Here is a 20680-nt window from a genome sequence, read left to right as displayed (position 1 = left end):
CTCCCCAGCCTCGGAGGCTTGCGTCCGTGGTCACCAGGACCCAGTCCTGAATGCCGAACCTGCGACCTTCTAGTAGGTGAGCACTGTTCAGCCACCACAGGAGAGATACCCTGGTCCTGGGAGACAGGGTGATCCTTTGATGCATTTGTAAATAGGACCCGGACCACTTGTCCAAGAGGTCCCATTGAAAAGTCCTCGCATGGAACCTGCCGAAAGGGATGGCCTCGTAGGAAGCCACCATCTTCCCCAGGACCCGCATGCAATGATGCACTGAAACCTTTTTTGGTTTTAATAGGTTCCTGACCATGGCTATGAGTTCCTGAACCTTTTCGATCGGAAGAAAAACCTTTTTCTGGTCAGTGTCTAGAATCAGCCCCAAAAAGGTCAGACGCGTTGTAGGGACTAGCTGGGACTTCGGTATATTGAGAATCCAGCCGTGTATCTGCAACGTCTTCATGGACAGAGACACGCTGTCCAGCAACCTCTCCCGAGATCTCGCCTTTATGAGGAGATCGTCCAAGTATGGGATAATTGTGACCCCCTGCCTGCGCAGGAGCACCATCATTTCCGCCATTACCTTGGTGAAAATTCTCGGGGCCGTGGAAAGCCCAATCGGCAAAGTCTGAAATTGGTAGTGACAGTCCTGCACTGCAAATCTCAGGAACGCCTGATGCGGGGGGAATATCGGAACATGAAGGTAAGCATCCTTTATGTCCAGGGACACCATCCAATCCCCCCCTCCAGGCTGGCGATGACCGCCCTGAGTGATTCCATTTTGAACTTGAACCTCTTCAAGTACAGGTTCAGAGATTTCAAGTTTAAAATGGGTCTGACCGAACCGTCCTGTTTCGGGACCACAAACAGGGTTGAGTAATATCCCTCTCCTTGCTGGAGATGAGGAACTGTGACAATCACCTGTTGAATATACAATTTTTGGATTGCTGCCAACACTAGCTCCCTCTCTGACAGGGAAGCCGGCAGAGCCGATTTGAAAAATTGGCGAGGAGGCAAGTCTTCGAATTCCAGCCTGTATCCCTGAGAAACAATCTCTAATGCCCAGGGATCCACCTGCGAGTGAACCCAGACGTGGCTGAAAAACCGAAGACGAGCCCCCACCAGATCTGCCTCCCCTCGGAAAGCCCCAGCGTCATGCGGTGGACTTTGCAGACGCAGGGGAGGACTTCTGCTCTTGGGAACTAGCTGTGTGCAGCTTTTTCCCCCCCTGCCTTTCCCTCTGGCAACAAAGGATGATCCACGTACCTTCTTGTTTTTATTGGAACGAAAGGACTGCATTTGATAATGAGGTGCCTTTTTTGTATGCTGCGGGGGGACATAAGGTAAGAAATTTTACTTACCAGCCGTAGCCGTAGAGACAAGATCCGAGAGGCCGTCTCCAAACTCCACCACTTTGTTAGGCAAGGACTCCATATGCCGCTTTGAATCGGCATCTCCCGTCCACTTTCAGGTCCACAAGAGCCGCCTAGCAGAAATAGACATAGCATTTAATCTGGAGCTTAATAAACAAATGTCTCTCTGAGCATCCCTCATATACAAGGCAGCATTTTCTGATATGCTCTATGGTCATTTAATGGGAATAATCATGTGTCGTATACCCTTAGCCACCTTCGGCTGTAATTCTGCATCTTCATAGTCGACACTAGAGTCAGTATCTGTGTCGGTATCTGTGTCATCGCTCTGGGATATGGTGCGCTTCTGAGACCCCGAAGGACCTGGCGCCCCAGGGACAGGCATGGACTGGCTACCTGACTGATCCCTAGTTTCTGCCTTGTCTAATCTTTTATGCAATAGATTGACATTTGCATTCAAGACATTCAGCATATCCACCCATTCCAGTGTCGGCGTTGCCGACGGCGACCTGAAATTCAAGCACTCCCCCTCCACATTAAGCGAGCCTTACTCATCAAACATGTCGACACACACGTACCGACACTTCACACACACACACACACACACACACACACACACACACACAGGGAACCCCTTTCCTGAAGACAGTATCCCTGTCAAAACCCTTTGGAGAGACAGAGAGAGAGAGTATGCCAGCACACACCCCAGCGCAATAACCCTGGAGACCAACACAAAATGTTTTTCCCCAGCAGCGCTGTATAATATGTAAACCGCCAATTATGTGCCCCCCCCCCCTCTCTTTTAAGCACCCTTTCACCGTGTGTAAGCAGGGGAGAGTCCGGGGAGCTTCCTCTCAGCAGTGCTGTGGAGAGAAAATGGCGCTGTGAGTGCTGAGGGAGAAGCCCCGCCCCCTCGGCGGCGGGCTTCTGTCCCGCTCAAACTTAGTAAAATATGGCGGGGGCTCTTTTATATACATGTACAGAGCCCACCTGTACATGTATATAGTCTTTTTGCCATGCAGAGGTCTATATTGCTGCCCTGGGCGCCCTCCCCCCTGCGCCCTGCACCCTTACAGTGACCGGAGTATGTGAGGTGTATGGGAGCAATGACGCACAGCTGCAGTGCTGTGCGTTACCTCAGTGAAGCTGAAGGCTTCTGCCGCCTGACGACTTCTGTCTTCTGTACTTCTAGCTCTGTGAGGAGAACGGCGGCGCGGCTCCGGGGGTGGACGCCCAGTAAGAACCTGCGTTCACCCCCTCTGGAGCTAATGGTGTCCAGTAGCCGAGGAAGCAGAGCCTATCTTTGACAAGAAGGTCTGCTCCTCTCTCCTCAGTCCCTCGATGCAGGGAGCCTGTTGCCAGCAGTGCTCCCTGTGAAAAAGTAGTAAAAGGTAGAAAAAAAAAATCCAAACAAAAATGCTTCTAGGCAGAGAACTCTGGAGAGCTCTCTGCAGTGCACCCATCTTGCTCTGGGCACAGTGTAAAACTGAGGTCTGGAGGAGGGGCATAGAGGGAGGAGCCAGTGCACACCCAGAGTCCAAAGCTTTCTTAAAGTGCCCTATCTCCTGCGGAGCCCGTCTATTCCCCATGGTCCTTACGGAGTCCCAGCATCCTCAAGGACGTTAGAGAAACAGATATGGTCTTGCCTTTAGAAGCATGGATGAGCTTTCCCATGGTACAAGCTCACAGTGCAACCACCTCCTGGATTCGGGTAACATGACCTTGCAGGACAATGATTTTGTATACAAACTGCCTTAGTCACCCAGCTTAACTACACTACATTTGAAAACAGCAAAAGACAAAATGGTTTACATATTTACCTGAAGCAACAACCACACTGTAATTATCCTGAAATCCATTTTCTGCTTTCACTTTCTCCTTCTCCTCATGGTTTTTCTTCTCTTTATCATCCTTCTGCTCACTTATTAGCTTAGCTGTAATACTTGGTGTGTCTATAAGACAAGAACTAGAAGTTACCATGTGCCTCTGAGAGGTAATTTCTCTGCTGCCTGAAGTGATAACTCAAACACATATGTCCTGTTCCATACAAAAACACTAGTATACGGGTAGTTTACACTATAATAGACACATTTACAGTATTTTTCTAACCATTAACAATGCAGAAAGCATTAATTTGGATGTGTACAGCATTATGTGTTTCCTTTTGCTGCCTCACAGCTGCGGGAGGGCAGCTTCTTTGCCATTGTAAAATGGGTCTTGAAAGGGTTTATAAGCTGCTCCCACCAGTAGGAAAATGAAAGCTTACAGTTTTCTCCTGATCCTCATGGCTACATTCTCTTCAGTCAGACAAAATCCACTGTCTGTCTGGCATGACGGACAAGTGAAGGAGCCCGGGTAAAAAAAATGGCTGCATAGAGCAGCTAGATGGGTTCCAGTGAGGGAGAGAAGAGTAGTACAATTTCTTATTACTTGCAGTGCTTTCCAAGGCAAGGACGGTTTGTGAATATAAGTTCTTCACAAGAAGCAAAAGACGAAACAGAAGTGGCATCATTTAAATGGTAGAAAGAAATGTATTTGAATGAATTGACTGCTGTGATAACCTTCAGCAAAGTATTAAAAATAAAAACCTATATTAAAAAAACAATGATTGCGTTTGCCAATGTAAAAGTAACAATGCTTTGTTTAATTACTACCAGGCATAGTAAAGCAAACAAGTATTTAACTCATGTTACTCAGTATGTTCTGTATTTTGTGCATGAAATATAGAATTAGAACCTAACAAAGCAAGCATTGTGCCAACATTCGTCCCTCATAGTGAGTATCCAGTTAGCTACTTTGGGGGCAGAGACAGAACTCATGGTATCCTGTTAGGACACGGAGAACCAGTGCCATCACTAAGGAATAAGGTACCTTTGATGAACCATAAAGTAGTCATTTCATGAAAGCATGAATCAGAAATCTGTCAGAAAAAGCCAAACCAGGCATATAATTACTGAGGTCTTTTCCCAGCAAACAGAAATGGAGTAGTGTAAAGAATTCAGTTGGGGCCCAGTTTAGTGCAAAGTATCTATATGACCAATACACCGCCTTGTAGTATAGAACGGTTAACGTGGGGATATTCGAAGCAAAGTGAATTTGTGAAATGAAGCGTTTCATGAATAAAAGACTTCTAAATAGAACATCTCTTCAAAACGCCCATTGTGAATTCAATGGGCCCTAATAAATTACATATTCAATTAATTTGAAAAACCTAAATCTGTGAAAGTTACATACTGGATCCACATGAATCTTGGAGCTAGTTGATATTCAATACTCAAGCATATGCTCGAGAGAGATATATATATATATATATATATATATATATATATATACATACACTTGCAAAGCAGTCGGCACTCCCAGGCTCTTAAAACAGCTTGCTCCGTGCCAGTCTCTTTATGTATTTGGCCTGAGGAAAGGGCAGAAGCCCTGAAACAGCTGTAGCCTGTTTAAATACATCTTTTTTCACTGCATATGACCGTCTCCAGTGCCGTTCTTCTCTGGACTTTATATATATATATATATATGTGTGTGTGGTGTGTGTGTGTGTGCGCACGTGCATTACATAAAGGCAAAAGGGAAAGAACACCTAGACATTTTAAAATTGTCATTCACATACAGCAACAACAATTCAAACCAACTACATCATATTTTCATTATAGACAGGACACACATATATATATATATATATATATATATATACACACACACACACACACACACACACACACACACAGTGGTGGTCAAAGTTGCGGACACTTTTTGAAATTTGAATGCTTATAAAAACTGTTAAACTTCACGTAGGAAACAGCCCAGACCTGAACCCCAAAGAACATTTGTGGTTCTGCTTGAAAAAAACTGGTACATCTGAGGCATCCATCCAATAAAAGAGAATTAGTGGAGGCTGTAATTGTCTCATGGCACCACATAATAAAGAGCTCCAAACATTGGTTGGCTCAATGCCACGTCGCTGTGCTGCTGTTTTGTAAAATAAAGGATACCCAACGAAATACTGATAGGACAGTGACATCATAAGTACACAGGGGTTTTCACCCTAAGTGTTGTTTTCACTGCATAACTTCCCTTGCAATGCAAATATTTGACCCCTGTATATTGTTTTGAATTCAGCATTAAATTTCCTCTCATTTGATATATGTAACAGATTTTCTAAGCATTCGAAGTTGAAAAACCTTCAAATTTGAATAAGTGTCTGCAATTTTGGTCACCACTGTGTGTGTGTGTGTGTGTGTGTGTGTGTGTGTGTGTGTATATATATATATATATATATATATGTATATATGTATGTATGTATGTATGTATGTATGTACACACACATTTTAAGGATGACAATACCTCTGTTAAGGTGGTGAGCTGAAAGAGAACAAGGGGGGTAATTCAGAGTTGATCGCAGCAGCAAATTTGATAGCAGTTGGGCAAGTCCATGTGCATTGCAGGGGGAGGCAGATATAACATTTGCAGAGAGAGTTAGATTTGGGTGGGTTATTTTGTTTCTGTGCAGGGTAAATACTGGCTGCTTTATTTTAACACTGCAATTCAGATTTCAGTTTGAGCACACCCCACCCAAATCTAACTCTCTCTGCACAAGTTACATCTGCCCCCCACCCCCCTGCAGTGCACATGGTTTTGACCAACTGCTAACAAATTTGCTGCCACAATCAACTCTGAATTAGGCCCTAGAAGACTCTTTCAGCTGTCAAAGAAGGCGGAGTAGACATTCGGTACTCCAGTTATGGAAGATTTAGCGCTTAGGGTTGCAAATCCCTTCATTAAAGCAGTAATTTACGTAACATGCATAGCAATAAGCGCAAGAAAGAAAAAATTTCATTATTCAAGGACTTAAAGAGGAGAACAATTTATCAATGCAAGAATGATTACTTGCGATAGCACTGTACCTCACAGATGCTAAATCACTAATATATACACACACACTTGCTGCACGAGCACTTGTCTATGAACGCACTGTCCTTGACTTTGGAAACATTTTATGTATTTTGGGAAAATAATCATGCTTTTCCAAACAGATTTTTTTACTCACTAAAGAGCACTTTGTTTTATCTGTGACATTTTCATGGACATGACTCAGAGGTCAAATGCAGCTATTTCTGAATGTATTTCCATTTCTTGTATAATGCAATAACAAATTCAAAACACTTGACTTTCATCCATTTAATTGTCCATCGTTAGACAAGAATGACATGATAAATAATGACCAAAAGAAGTCACTTTGCCAATCTGTAGGTCGGCGTGAGAGCTGTGTGACTTAATAAAATATAGTATGGAAAAACAAACATTGAACTAAACATACACTTCTACTATGCAAAAAGGTATATCGCTAAACACTAAATGGCGCAATCTAAAACTGGGACCAAGGTCATTTAGGTTATGTTCGTGTTTACTAATGGTTTTCCTACTGCTATTGACATTTTACGGAAAGCTTTGTTTCAAATCACTTACTTTGTGAATCCCAGCTTTCAAATTCAATTTTACTGCCTAAGGCACAAGAAAACAAAATGACTTAATCAAGGTCATAGGACCAACAGACAGAGGTTCAAACTGGGTTCAATGTCAAGACATTACTGTAAAAACTAAGCAATTTATGATTTTTTTTTTTATCCGACATCTAATAAGAATAAAAGACCACTCCCCAAACACCACTGTAGGCAACTTACATTTGTGTTAAGTTACAGATGAAACAATTCCTACTCTATTTTTCTAGGTCTAAAAAAAAAACCCCAAAAAACAATCTGCATAAAAAGCATTATACACTTCATATGTAAAATATATCTTAAGAAAGAAGATGGACGAGAAGAGTGGCACCATGTTTTCATTTACTTATGATTAAGAAAACATCTTACAAATTGTTATTCATTTTTTTCTCGACTGCATTTTGATTGCATTCATCTGGACACAAGAAGCATAAACCTTTGTGTCTCTAACCTAAACTCAACAAATATGCAGAGTGTTAATTGGTTTCAAAATGCAGAGTGCAAGCATCCTAAAAGACAGTGAATCCCAACCAACATCTCGCAGAGATTTGGCCAAATCTTTTAGATTTACAATACATGCAAATACAGATCCCACTGCCTGGCACACAGATTTAGCAGCCATACCTGCCTATGTAAGAGTAACATTTCAACAGTTCTACAAAAAGCAGAAAACAAAATAATTTATAAATATCTAGTCGTATGCGGAACAGTCATTCAAAAAGACAGTTTGGAACAGTGTATGTATTGTTAGGTCAAAGGTAAAAAAAAAAAAAAGAACCTACATTCAGTTTTTCATGGTGAGCCAGTAGGCAGATGGATGCATCTACAGAATTCTACAGAATGTTGCCAAAAAATGTTATGCTACCTGGCTTTTTTATTTTCCAGGCAAGAAATATTGTCTAGCTATCTAATATCCCTTTCACAGGTTAGAGCCGGCTCTAACCTAGGTTTGACCCAAGATACTAAACATGGTTTCAATCCATGTTACATATCTTCACACTGCACCTTGGACCCCGGGGGGAGGGGTGGGGATCTCGACCCCTTTCACACTGAACCAGTGTCTGTCTTGCAAAATGTGTGAGTCATTAGAAGTGAACAATTTATTTACAGGCTCACTAAGATAACTCATGAAAAGGTTGTCGTTGACTGCTGCTGAACTACCAATGAGATTAGTTTACTGTAACCGGAGTTGAATAATACGGTTCGCACCTTTCACACTGCAGCCTATACAAGTCGATCCCAGGAATAACCATGATTGCAACACACAACCCAGGTTGAGCCTTTCACACCGAGACAGGACCTAGGTTGTCCCAGGATGGGTTAAAGACTCAGTGTGAAAGGAGTATAAAATACAGTGTTCCTACAAATCTGTGTGTCATGAGAAGAATTCTCTTCTTAATCAGCAGCCAAACATATCTAGTAACAAGAAAAAACTTGTAATCTTGACAAAGACGCCGGTGAGCGTCGAAACGCGTTGATACGATACAGTGTAAATTGATGTTCTTAAACCAGCATATTCACTGAGGGGATCATATGGCATTGTGATATCCGGATGTTACTGTGTCAGCTGAAGTCCATCTCTGTTCCCCAATTTGGGTATGACTGGTCGTTTGTTTGGTTTTAAAAATAATAAAAGGGTTTTTGCTTTGCCCTAATTGGCTTCCCGTATTTTAATTTCGCATATAATTCCATGAGTGACATCTATCCATATCACATGGTCTAAGGAGGAGAGAATAAAACATCATCTCCAGTAAAGAAACCTTTATGTGTTTTCTACCATATTTATAGAAGTAAGCATACACGTAAGAATTTACGTTCAAGTCCTCATCACTTTGGGTGACCCCATAAGAAGGTGGACGTCGGATCTTTTCTGGGACTGTTATCACCTTAGTTTCCCTCCACACTGGGGAAAAAACTTTTATCTCATATACAGTATCACACTATTTTGTGTTATATCTCTTTGTTTCATGTAACAATGTCATCGGTGTTAGGACTACTCAAGTGAAGGAGCATTTGGAGCGCAGAAAGTGAGATTGTACCATTCTTTTTTCTATTAAACATATCTAGTAGGTCATAAGAGCCCTGCAGAAAGTTCTGTCCTCTGCCTGAACCACTAAAGTGCTGGTACAGTAATAACTGGATCTCTTTCTCCATGATCGATGCCATTTATAAATAAAGCTAGCAGTTGATTTAATCTACACTGCTCCCATTTCAGCATATGATGAAACATGGTTAAGTGGATTTCAGACCTTTTGGAGAATTCTTTAGAGCGAGGTAAGTAATCCAAGACTTTATCTTGCACACAAAGAAAAAGATTTTGGATCTTACCTGATAAATTTGTTTTTCTGAGGGGACACTTGAGATACCATGAGTATAGCTGGACGGTAACAGTTTACTTTGAGACAGCCCAGGCTTGCCCTCCACTATACCCCACCCTCTTTCCTGGGCAGGTAGTTTACTTTAAACAAAAGCCCAAAAGGGCACAGAGAGGAGAGGAATAGGAGTACAAAACCAGGCGCACACAACACATACATTCTCCAGGATGAATATACTGATGGCTTAGGTAGTCTGCACACGGCTGTCGACCTCTGTAATGTAGACTGCCAACAGATCTGGTAGGAACTGTTCAACCCCCCTGAGAATCCTGCGCACCTCACTCATGGCTTGGAGGCTCCTTGTACTACGTTAATGACTGATGTAAGATTGGCATTGTCTGAGACATCTTGATTGGACGACCCTGGAGTAGGTGTCTTGTCTGACACGTGATTCCCAATGTTCCAAGATGCTGATTGTGAGCCAGGACTCGTGTTACATATAACAACCCTGGAAGGTTGTAGTGAGAGTGACTGCACCACAGCCTGAGGCTGGCATCTGTCGTAAGGAGAGTCCATTCCTGAATGATGAATGAGAGTCCTTTGTCAAGTGAGAGGCTTAAAGCCAACACAGGAGAGTGAGACGAGTTTACAGAGATAATGTTAGCAACTGGGACTTTATCTGAATGCGAGATCCAATCCACCTGGCCAGATTTTCCGACTGGTGGGTCCTGGAATGGCTCTGTGTAAATGCCACTGTGTCAGAGTTGGAGATCATTTTGTTGAGAACGCTTATGCAGAAGTGTACAGACACTTATCATAACCAGAATAGTGACTGCACTAATGTCTGAAGGGAGACAATCTTGCCCCAACTGAGAGAAACCCACTGGGCCTGATTTTCGAAGACTTGCCATAACGGTTTCATTTTCGGAGAAGGAACGAGGCTGGATTTGAATCAACTGAGGAGCCACCCATGGGACTGAAGTATTTAAATCATTAGCTTCAGGTATTCCTGTAGCACGTCTGCAGATTAGGCTGCAATGAAGAAATCATCCAGATCCCCGAAGCTGCAGAACAGCCACCATGACCTTGGTGAACACTCGAGGAACCGTCAGCAACTCAGAAGGCAAAGCCAGAAAATTATAGTTAAACGAGAGGACCACAAAGCGTAGGAAAAGCTGATGCCAAACCAAAGTTGGAATGTACAAATTAGCGTCCTTTACATCTAGTGACATTAGAAAATTTATTGGTTCCAGAAAGTACATAATTAACCTGAGGGACTCCAGTTTGAACTTGTGAAGATGAATGCGCTGTGATTTTATGTTCAGAATGGGTCAGAAAAAGCCATCTAGTTTTCCCATGAAAAACAGGTTGGAATAAAACCAGTACCTCTTTGAAGCCCAATAGGGACTTGATGCAACCTTGCAATGCACAGATCTTGTATGGGTTGTGAGGTTAGACTTGTGATGAAAAACCGGTCAGGAGCAAACAGCAATTAAGTCAGGGGGTAGTCCCTTTTCATACCTTGCACGTAGTCTTCTTACAAAACAATTGAAGACTGCCTACCGCTGTAGCAGCCCCCAGCTGAAAGTCAAGCCTGTCAGAAGGACTGTTTGCAAGGGGGTTTGGGAATGGATTTGACAGGCTTGACTTGTAGGAAGACTACGTGCAAGGTATTGAAAAAAAAAAAAAGAGACTACCCCCTGACTTTATTGCCGTTTCCTCCTGACTGTTTTTTCACCACAGGTCTACCGCACAACCCATACAAGATCCGTGCATTGTAAGGTTGCATCTAGTCACTATTGGACTTGGACGGTATATCCACTGCGCCACTACATAAAAGAGAAACTGTTTTTTATTCCAAACTCTTCCTCATGGGAAAACCAGATGGATTTTTGGATCTGCAAATCTTCTATACCACACCCGCAGAAAACACTATAACCTGGGCCTGTGCGAGGTATAGGAGGGAAGACCAGGACACTCACTGCAGGCAAGGAGCTCTATCTGCAACAGCGCTGCTCAAAAACTGACTGCACAGCGACCTGGTGGAAGGGGAGGATCCTTGGTGGGCTTCAGTGAGAAAACACACCAAAGGCAGTAGGAGTAGATAGCGGGAAGAAGCCTTCACCCTCGGGGCAATAACAATGGATATCCGCGTCACTGGGTCTTCACCCTACAGTGGCCGTAACATTGAGGGGGGAACTTAGCATGAAGCCAGTGATGTAGTTGCTAACTGTGGGAATACTAACCTGTCTCCCCTTCAGGTTCGGTAGCGACCACAGTATCCTTCCTGGTCCACAATCTGCGTGGGCACATCTGCTATCTGTGGCGAGAGTTCTGCTTGCTAGAGCAATGGGCATAGCCGCAGCCAGCCCCAGTAAAATAAAAAAAGGTAAAAAAAAGAAAAAAAAAAAAAAACAGCTGCAGATGCAGCTCATAAATGTACCTAGAACCTAGGGGTGGGTTAGAGGAGAGGAGGAGCCTGAGGTATCTCAAAGTTAATTCTTCGTGCTCAGCACAGCTATAGCCATGGTATTCTCTAGTGACCCCATGTTTTTAATAAAGATACAATTTTACTGGCTACCCTTATAAAATATACTTGAAAATATTTTGTGGACTGTTCTGGAATTATCTTCAACAACAATACTTTATCTTCTAATATGGAAAGATGTTGTAGAGCGCTGCTGCGCCCCTGAAGGCTGCATTGATGATATCTAATGGATGTCACTCAACAGCGACTACAACAAAAATTAGATATCACTTCTGCACTCATCACGCATAAATCAAAGGTCTAAATATCAAGTCTATATTATAAATAAGTCTTTAAGAATATAAAGTCTCAGAGAGTCCAAAATCTTTCAGTAATAAGTGATAAGAGGCTGTTCGTGTAAAGTATTTGTTCTAATAGATTTTTCATTTTCTAAATTCTTCTCACATGGGAATTTTTGTGTGAAAGGAAAAAGGCATTCGTACTGTACTCATTTTAAATCGTGAAATTATCCTCATATAAAAGGTATCTTTTAATCCTACGTCTCGTGATCCTTGGTATAACCTTCCGCGACAGAGATTACTCTCTCGGGTCCTCAGAGACAAAAAGAAAGAGGGAAGGGGAGCAAAAACAGACCAATTGTGTAGTAGGTTCTATACAAAATAATTTTCTTATATAAAAGATACCTTTATGTGTGTCCACTCCCTTAAATGGATGTGAGTAGGGTACGCACATCGTTATTCTAAAGGGGAAACTGTGTTTTATATTAGAAAATCATTTTGGATAGAACCTACTACACGATTGGTCGGTTTTTGCTCCCCTTCCATCTTTCTTTTTGTCTCTGAGGACCAGAGAGAGAGTAATATCTGTAGCGGAAGTTTATACCAAGGTTATACCATACACCTAGCCTCAATATGCCATGTAGAGTAAGATGCCTGGCGGGAGTGAGCCGACAGGTTCCATGCAACTCTACTAATGTCGGGCATCTTGTTTTTTTTGTCAAAACTGTGTATTAAGCCGCAACGCAATGCGACTAGGACGCACCAGAAAACTATTAATTTAACATGCAACACTTGTATATCTGTGTGTGGCTGAGGCCTGTATATGAAACACAACAGAAATTGGTATGGGAAAATTAAGAATTTACTTACCGGTAATTCTGTTTCTCGTAGTCCGTAGTGGATGCTGGGAACTCCGTAAGGACCATGGGGAATAGCGGGCTCCGAAGGAGGCTGGGCACTCTAGAAAGATCTTAGACTACCTGGTGTGCACTGGCTCCTCCCACTATGACCCTCCTCCAAGCCTCAGTTAGGTACTGTGCCCGGACGAGCGTACACAATAAGGAAGGATTTTGAATCCCGGGTAAGACTCATACCAGCCACACCAATCACACCGAACAACTCGTGATATGAAACACAGTTAACAGTATGAAACGATAGAGCCTCTCAACAGATGGCTCAACAATAACCCGATTTAGTTAACAATAACTATGTACAAGTATTGCAGATAGACCGCACTTGGGATGGGCGCCCAGCATCCACTACGGACTACGAGAAACAGAATTACCGGTAAGTAAATTCTTAATTTCTCTAACGTCCTAGTGGATGCTGGGAACTCCGTAAGGACCATGGGGATTATACCAAAGCTCCCAAACGGGCGGGAGAGTGCGGATGACTCTGCAGCACCGAATGAGAGAACTCAAGGTCCTCCTCAGCCAGGGTATCAAATTTATAGAATTTTGCAAACGTGTTTGCCCCTGACCAAGTAGCTGCTCGGCAAAGTTGTAAAGCCGAGACCCCTCGGGCAGCCGCCCAAGATGAGCCCACCTTCCTTGTGGAATGGGCATTGACAGATTTAGGCTGTGGCAGGCCTGCCACAGTATGTGCAAGCTGAATTGTACTACAAATCCAACGAGCAATAGTCTGCTTAGAAGCAGGAGCACCCAGCTTGTTGGGTGCATATAGGATAAACAGCGAGTCAGATTTTCTGACTCCAGCCGTCCTGGAAACATATATTTTCAGGGCCCTGACAACGTCTAGCAACTTGGAGTCCTCCAAATCCTTAGTAGCCGCAGGCACCACAATAGGCTGGTTCAGGTGAAACGCTGACACCACCTTAGGGAGAAACTGGGGACGAGTCCTCAATTCTGCCCTATCCATATGAAAAATCAGATAAGGGCTTTTACATGATAAAGCCGCCAATTCTGACACTCGCCTGGCTGATGCCAGGGCCAATAACATGACCACTTTCCACGTGAGATATTTCAGATCCACGGTTTTTAGTGGCTCAAACCAATGTGATTTTAAGAAATTCAACATCACGTTGAGATCCCACGGTGCCACAGGAGGCACAAATGGGGGCTGAATATGCAGCACTCCTTTCACAAATGTCTGAACTTCAGGTACTGAAGCTAGTTCCTTTTGAAAGAAAATCGACAGAGCCGAGATCTGTACTTTAATGGAGCCTAGTTTTAGGCCCATATTCACTCCTGCTTGCAGGAAATGCAGAAATCGACCCAGTTGAAATTCCTCTGTTGGGGCCTTTTTGGCCTCGCACCATGCAACATATTTCCGCCATATGCGGTGATAATGTTTTGCCGTAACATCTTTCCTGGCTTTAATAAGCGTAGGAATGACTTCCTCCGGAATGCCCTTTTCCTTCAGGATCCGGCGTTCAACCGCCATGCCGTCAAACGCAGCCGCGGTAAGTCTTGGAACAGACAGGGGCCCTGCTGTAGCAGGTCCTGTCTGAGCGGCAGGGACCAAGGGTCCTCTGAGATCATCTCTTGAAGTTCCGGGTACCACGCTCTTCTTGGCCAATCCGGAACCACGAGAATTGTGTTTACTCCTCGCTTTCTTATTATTCTCAGTACCTTTGGTATGAGAGGTAGAGGAGGGAACACATACACTGACCGGTACACCCACGGTGTCACTAGGGCGTCCACCGCTATCGCCTGAGGGTCTCTTGACCTGGCGCAATACTTCTCTAGTTTTTTGTTTATGCGGGACGGCATCATGTCCACCTGTGGACGACCCCATTGATTTACAATCATTTGGAAGACTTCTGGATGAAGTCCCCACTCTCCCGGGTGGAGGTCGTGCCTGCTGAGAAAGTCTGCTTCCCAGTTGTCCACTCCCGGGATGAACACTGCTGACAGTGCTAGTACATGATTCTCTGCCCATCGGAGAATTTTTGTGGCTTCTGCCATCGCCGTCCTGCTTCTTGTGCCGCCCTGTCGATTCACATGGGCGACTGCCGTGATGTTGTCTGACTGGATCAGCACCGGCTGGTGTAGGAGCAGGGATTTTGCTTGACTTAGGGCATTGTAAATGGCCCTTAGTTCCAGAATATTTATGTGAAGGGCAGTCTCCTGACTTGACCATAGTCCCTGGAAATTTCTTCCCTTTGTGACTGCCCCCCAGCCTCGTAGGCTGGCATCCGTGGTCACCAGGACCCAGTCCTGTATGCCGAATCTGCGGCCCTCCAGAAGATGAGCACTGTTCAGCCACCACAGAAGAGACACCCTGGTTCGTGGAGACAGGGTTATTAAACGATGCATCTGAAGATGCGATCCGGACCACTTGTCCAACAGGTTCCACTGAAAGATTCTGGCATGGAACCTGCCGAATGGAATTGCTTCGTAAGAAGCTACCATCTTTCCCAGGACTCGCGTGCAGTGATGCACCGATACCTGTTTTGGTTTTAGGAGGTCTCTGACTAGAGAAGACAACTCCCTGGCTTTCTCCTCCGGGAGAAACACTTTTTTCTGGGCCGTGTCCAGAATCATTCCCAGGAACATTAGACGTGTCGTGGGGACCAGCTGTGACTTTGGGATATTCAAAATCCAACCGTGCTGGCTCAGTACTTCCTGAGATAGTGCTACTCCCACTAACAACTGTTCCTTGGATCGTGCCTTTATTAGGAGATCGTCCAAGTATGGGATAATTAAAACTCCCTTTTTTCGAAGGAGTATCATCATTTCCGCCATAACCTTGGTAAATACCCTCGGTGCCGTGGAGAGTCCAAGCGGCAGCGTCTGGAATTGGTAATGGCAATCCTGTACCACAAATCTGAGGTGCTCCTGGTGAGAATTGTAAATGGGGACATGTAGGTAAGCATCCTTGATGTCCAGGGATACCATGTAATCCCCCTCGTCCAGGCTTGCAATAACCGCCCTGAGCGATTCCATCTTGAACTTGAATTTTTTTATGTATGTGTTCAAGGACTTCAAATTTAGAATGGGTCTCACCGAACCGTCCGGTTTCGGTACCACAAATAGTGTGGAATAGTAACCCCGGCCTTGTTGAAGTAGGGGTACCTTGATTATCACCTGCTGGGAATACAGCTTGTGAATTGCCGCTAGCACTGCCTCCCTGTCTGAGGGAGCAATCGGCAAGGCGGATTTTAGGAAACGGCGGGGTGGAATCGCCTCGAATTCCAGCCTGTATCCCTGAGATACTACTTGAAGGATCCAGGGATCCACCTGTGAGCGAACCCACTGATCGCTGAAATTCCTGAGGCGGGCCCCCACCGTACCCGGCTCCGCTTGTGAAGCCCCACCGTCATGCGGCGGACTTGGAAGAGGAAGCGGGGGAGGACTTTTGTTCCTGGGAACCTGCTGTTTGCTGCAGCCTTTTTCCCCTGCCTCTGCCTCTTGACAGAAAAGACCCTCCTTTTCCCCGCTTATTTTTCTGGGATCGAAAGGACTGAACCTGATAAAATGGCGCCTTCTTAGGCTGCGAGGGGACATGGGGTAAAAATGCTGACTTCCCAGACGTTGCTGTGGAAACTAGGTCGGAGAGACCATCCCCAAATAATTCCTCCCCTTTATAAGGCAAAACTTCCATGTGCCTTTTGGAATCTGCATCTCCAGTCCACTGGCGAGTCCATAAGCATCTCCTAGCAGAGATAGATAGTGCACTTACTTTAGATGCCAGCCGGCAGATTTCCCTCTGTGCATCTCTCATGTATAAGACTGAGTCTTTTATATGGTCAATTGTTAACAGGATCGTGTCTCTGTCTAGTGTGTCAATATTTTCTGACAGGTTATCTGACCATGCAGCGGCAGCACTGCACATCCAAGCTGACGCAATTGCTGGTCTGAGTATAATGCCTGAGTGTGTATATACAGACTTCAGGATCGCCTCCTGCCTTCTATCAGCAGGTTCCTTAAGGGCGGCCGTATCCTGGGACGGTAGTGCCACCTTTTTTGACAAACGTGTGAGCGCTTTATCCACCCTCGGGGGTGTTTCCCAACGTAACCTATCCTCTGGCGGGAAAGGGAACGCCATTAGTAATTTCTTAGGAATCACCAATTTCTTATCAGGGGAAGCCCACGCTTCTTCACATACTTCATTTAATTCATCTGACGGGGGAAAAACTACAGGTAGTTTTTTCTCCCCAAACATAATACCCTTTTTTGTGGTACCTGGATGTAAATCAGAAATATTTAACACCTCTTTCATTGCCTCAATCATGCAGCGAATGGCCTTAACGGGCATTAAATTTGACTCATCGTCGTCGACACTGGCGTCAGTATCCGTGTCGACATCTACTTGTGCCACCTGAGATAACGGGCGTTTTAAAGCCCCTGATGACTTTTGAGACCCTTGGACAGGCACGAGCTGAAGACTCGGCTGTCCCACAGTCGGCATGTCGTCAAATTTTTTATGTAAGGAGTCTATACGTGCACTCATTTCTTGCCATAATACCATCCACTCAGGTGTCTGCCCCGCAGGGGGTGACATCTCTGCTAAAGGCATCTGCTCCCCCTCCACATCATTATCCTCCTCAAACATGTCGACACAGCCGTACCGACACACTCCACACACACAGGGAATGCTCAAATAGAGGACAGGACCCACAAAAGCCCTTTGGGGGGACAGAGTAAGAGTATGCCAGCACACACCAGAGCGCTATATATATACAGGGACTAACTGAGTTATGTCCCTAATAGCTGCTTATACTGTATACAGTGCCAATTTAGTGCCCCCCTCTCTTTTCCCTCTTACTGTACTGTAGAAATGCAGGGAAGAGCCAGGGAGCTTCCTTCCAGCCGAGCTGTGAGGGAAAAATGGCGCCAGTGTGCTGAGGAGATAGGCTCCGCCCCTTTTTCGCGGCCTATTCTCCCGCTTTTTTTGGGATTCTGGCAGGGGTATTTACCTCATATATAGCCCCAGGGGCTATATATTGAGGTATTTTAGCCAGCCAAGGTGTTTTTATTGCTGCCTCAGGGCGCCCCCCCCCCAGCGCCCTGCACCCTCAGTGACCGGAGTGTGAAGTGTGTATGAGGAGCAATGGCGCACAGCTGCAGTGCTGTGCGCTACCTTGGTGAAGACAGGATGTCTTCATGCCGCCGATTTTCCGGACCATCTTCCTGCTTCTGGCTCTGTAAGGGGGACGGCGGCGCGGCTCCGGGACCGAACATCAAGGCTGGGCCTGCGGTCGATCCCTCTGGAGCTAATGGTGTCCAGTAGCCTAAGAAGCCCAATCCGGCTGCAAGCAGGCGAGTTCGCTTCTTCTCCCCTTAGTCCCTCGCTGCAGTGAGCCTGTTGCCAGCAGGTCTCACTGAAAAAAAACAAATTCTAAGACTATAACTTTCTAAGAGCTCAGGAGAGCCCCTAGTGTGCATCCAACCTCGGCCGGGCACGAAATCTAACTGAGGCTTGGAGGAGGGTCATAGTGGGAGGAGCCAGTGCACACCAGGTAGTCTAAGATCTTTCTAGAGTGCCCAGCCTCCTTCGGAGCCCGCTATTCCCCATGGTCCTTACGGAGTTCCCAGCATCCACTAGGACGTTAGAGAAAAAACCACAGCTGCTTCATCATAGTATGTCGTATGTAGATTCATAGACTTTGGGGTCTACTTCCTAAGCCTTCGATGGAGATAAAGTGGTGCGTACAAGTCACATCGCACTGCGTTTAAGACACCATTTCTCCAAAAAGAGATGCACCCTAAAAAAAAAAAAAAAAAAAAAAAAAAAGACACCCAGCGCTAGCAGTCTCTCATGGGACAGACTACAGCAAAGATGTAGGAGGACACATCTGTAAACAAAACAAACTAGACTTCCAAGCACATTTTAAAGTCTATTAAAAGATTTGTTGGGATAGCATAGGGAGACGAATAGCTATACAGGAGGTCTTGTTTTGAATTCAAGCAGTGTGCTATTTGCACAGAAGTTATATGGCCTCACAATGTTTGAATCTTTTTCCTCTGTTTTTTTTTTACACTAATAGGTTAATTAGATTAACTAAATTGGTCCAAAATGAGCGAGTGAAACGTTCAGTTAGCTCCACTGGGACAGGGACTTAGGTGTGCGACTATACATTTCTAGCTCTGCATGATAGGCTTATGTTGTATAAAAAAGGAAATTATTTACAACTGTTCTATATACATTGGTTGGTAACTGTAGATTACGTTTCACAATATGCGTTATATTAAGAGTCCACTATACTAATAATGTAATTTGATTTACAAAAGTACCCAACTACTGTACACTGATTTCGCATCGGTATTGTGAACGCCGGGATCCTGACAGCTGGCATTTTAACTGCATCCCTGTCCACAACCGTAATTTCCACGTTTTTGTAGTTCACCTCCTCTATCCCCAAGTCAATGACAGTACAGCATCCACTATGCTCTATCATACCTTGATTATTTACATTCTGTTTACGCAGGTGTCCTAAATCACAAATGTGTCTGCACTACTGGAATTTGTATAAAACTGATCAAGAATGTGTAAAGAAAAAAAACATGCTCATACTGCAAATTATAAAGATGTACTGTATTTATTTTTTTGCATACAAGTGAGCTCAAATGTGCTAAAAGTATTAAACTGTCGTTGTGCAATGGACAACAGTGTGATTTGCGGTTCTTGAAATAATTACCTAAAGTGAATGAAACATGTCTATATTATTTTATTGCCGTTGAATTCACAGTGAAAAGTTGGAGTCAAAAGGCCAAACTCCTGACTCCACACAAAAATAATACAAGTGTCACTTTCCAAATACACAGTGACTGTAAAAAGAAAATCTATTACTTTCAGTAGTCTTTTTTTTTTTTTTTTTTTTTTTTTTCCTTTTTGCTTATGAAGATCATTTTCTTGTGCAAATATTGTCAAATTCAGAGCTATTTTTATACGCTAAAGGGGGGGTACATACGGAGAGATCCGTGCTTAATTTCTAAGCAATCTGATTTAGAAATTAAGCACGGATCTCTCCGTGTGTATGCACAATAGTGATAGTGATGTGTGGCCCCGCCTGTCGCTATCGCCGGTACTAGATTGGCCTAGATGCAGGCCAAATCTAGTTAGATTGCTAATTTCACCGCTGTGTGCTGAGCGTTCTGTGCTAGATCACTAAGCAAACATCTCTGGGAGAAATCTCCCCGTGTGTACGGCCCTTAAGGATTGCACTTTAGCACCTGAGGTTGATCGTTGGGCTGCATATAAATCAAACCACTGAAAGGGAATAAGTTACCCATTGCTGACCAATGCATACATCACCCTGTTTAAGAGTGGGGTCATCAAGGCCAAATGAAGATCTAGCATGGATTAAGATCAAGTTCAAGTTGAAAGACATTAATTCTGGAGCTTTGGGGTCAATAAGTACTTTCTTAATAACAAGCAGCTCATACTCCTGGCCTTCTAAACCTTAGCATTGTACATCAGCTGGAGTACTGGCTTTCTACTTGGGCAGCATAACACAACAAACTGATCAGGTGGTAGCCATATGGATAACTTTCCAAAGCTCTATCACCAGGTTTTCTACAGGCAGTACCATTCTCTAAACAAGCAATAATCGGAATTTAATACCTACCTGTAATTTCTTTTCTCGTAGTCCGTAGGGGATACTGGGATGGTCTAGTATCATGGGGTATAGATGGGGACCATTGGAGCCTGGCACTTTAAATTTCTTCTGAGTGTGCTAACTCCTCCCCTCTATGCCCCTCCCGCAGACCCAATCTAGGAACTGTGCCCGAGGAGATGGACATACTTTGAGAGGAGGAAA

At 44.3% G+C, this 20680-nt stretch overlaps 1 protein-coding gene across 9 annotated transcripts in view; it reads right to left on the bottom strand.

Moving 5' to 3' along the window:
* The window catches only part of BIRC6 (baculoviral IAP repeat containing 6), a 771630-nt gene that overhangs the window by 240453 nt on the left and 510497 nt on the right, over window positions 1–20680 (bottom strand). For 7 of the 9 annotated variants that reach the window (XM_063917949.1, XM_063917952.1, XM_063917956.1 and 4 more), the window contains 2 exons: window positions 6843–6878; window positions 3188–3319 (listed from right to left, as the gene is read on the bottom strand). In XM_063917949.1, coding sequence (XP_063774019.1) covers window positions 3188–3319; window positions 6843–6878 — 168 coding nt within the window. The remainder of the gene's footprint in view (window positions 1–3187; window positions 3320–6842; window positions 6879–20680) is intronic. The other 2 variants (XM_063917953.1, XM_063917957.1) reach the window with 1 other exon arrangement.

This window comes from Pseudophryne corroboree, chromosome 4, assembly GCF_028390025.1.
Source record: "Pseudophryne corroboree isolate aPseCor3 chromosome 4, aPseCor3.hap2, whole genome shotgun sequence".
Taxonomy (NCBI): Eukaryota; Metazoa; Chordata; class Amphibia; order Anura; family Myobatrachidae; genus Pseudophryne; species Pseudophryne corroboree.
The sequence above is the reverse complement of the archived record's forward strand: the minus strand, read 5'-3'. Positions and strand labels throughout refer to the sequence as shown.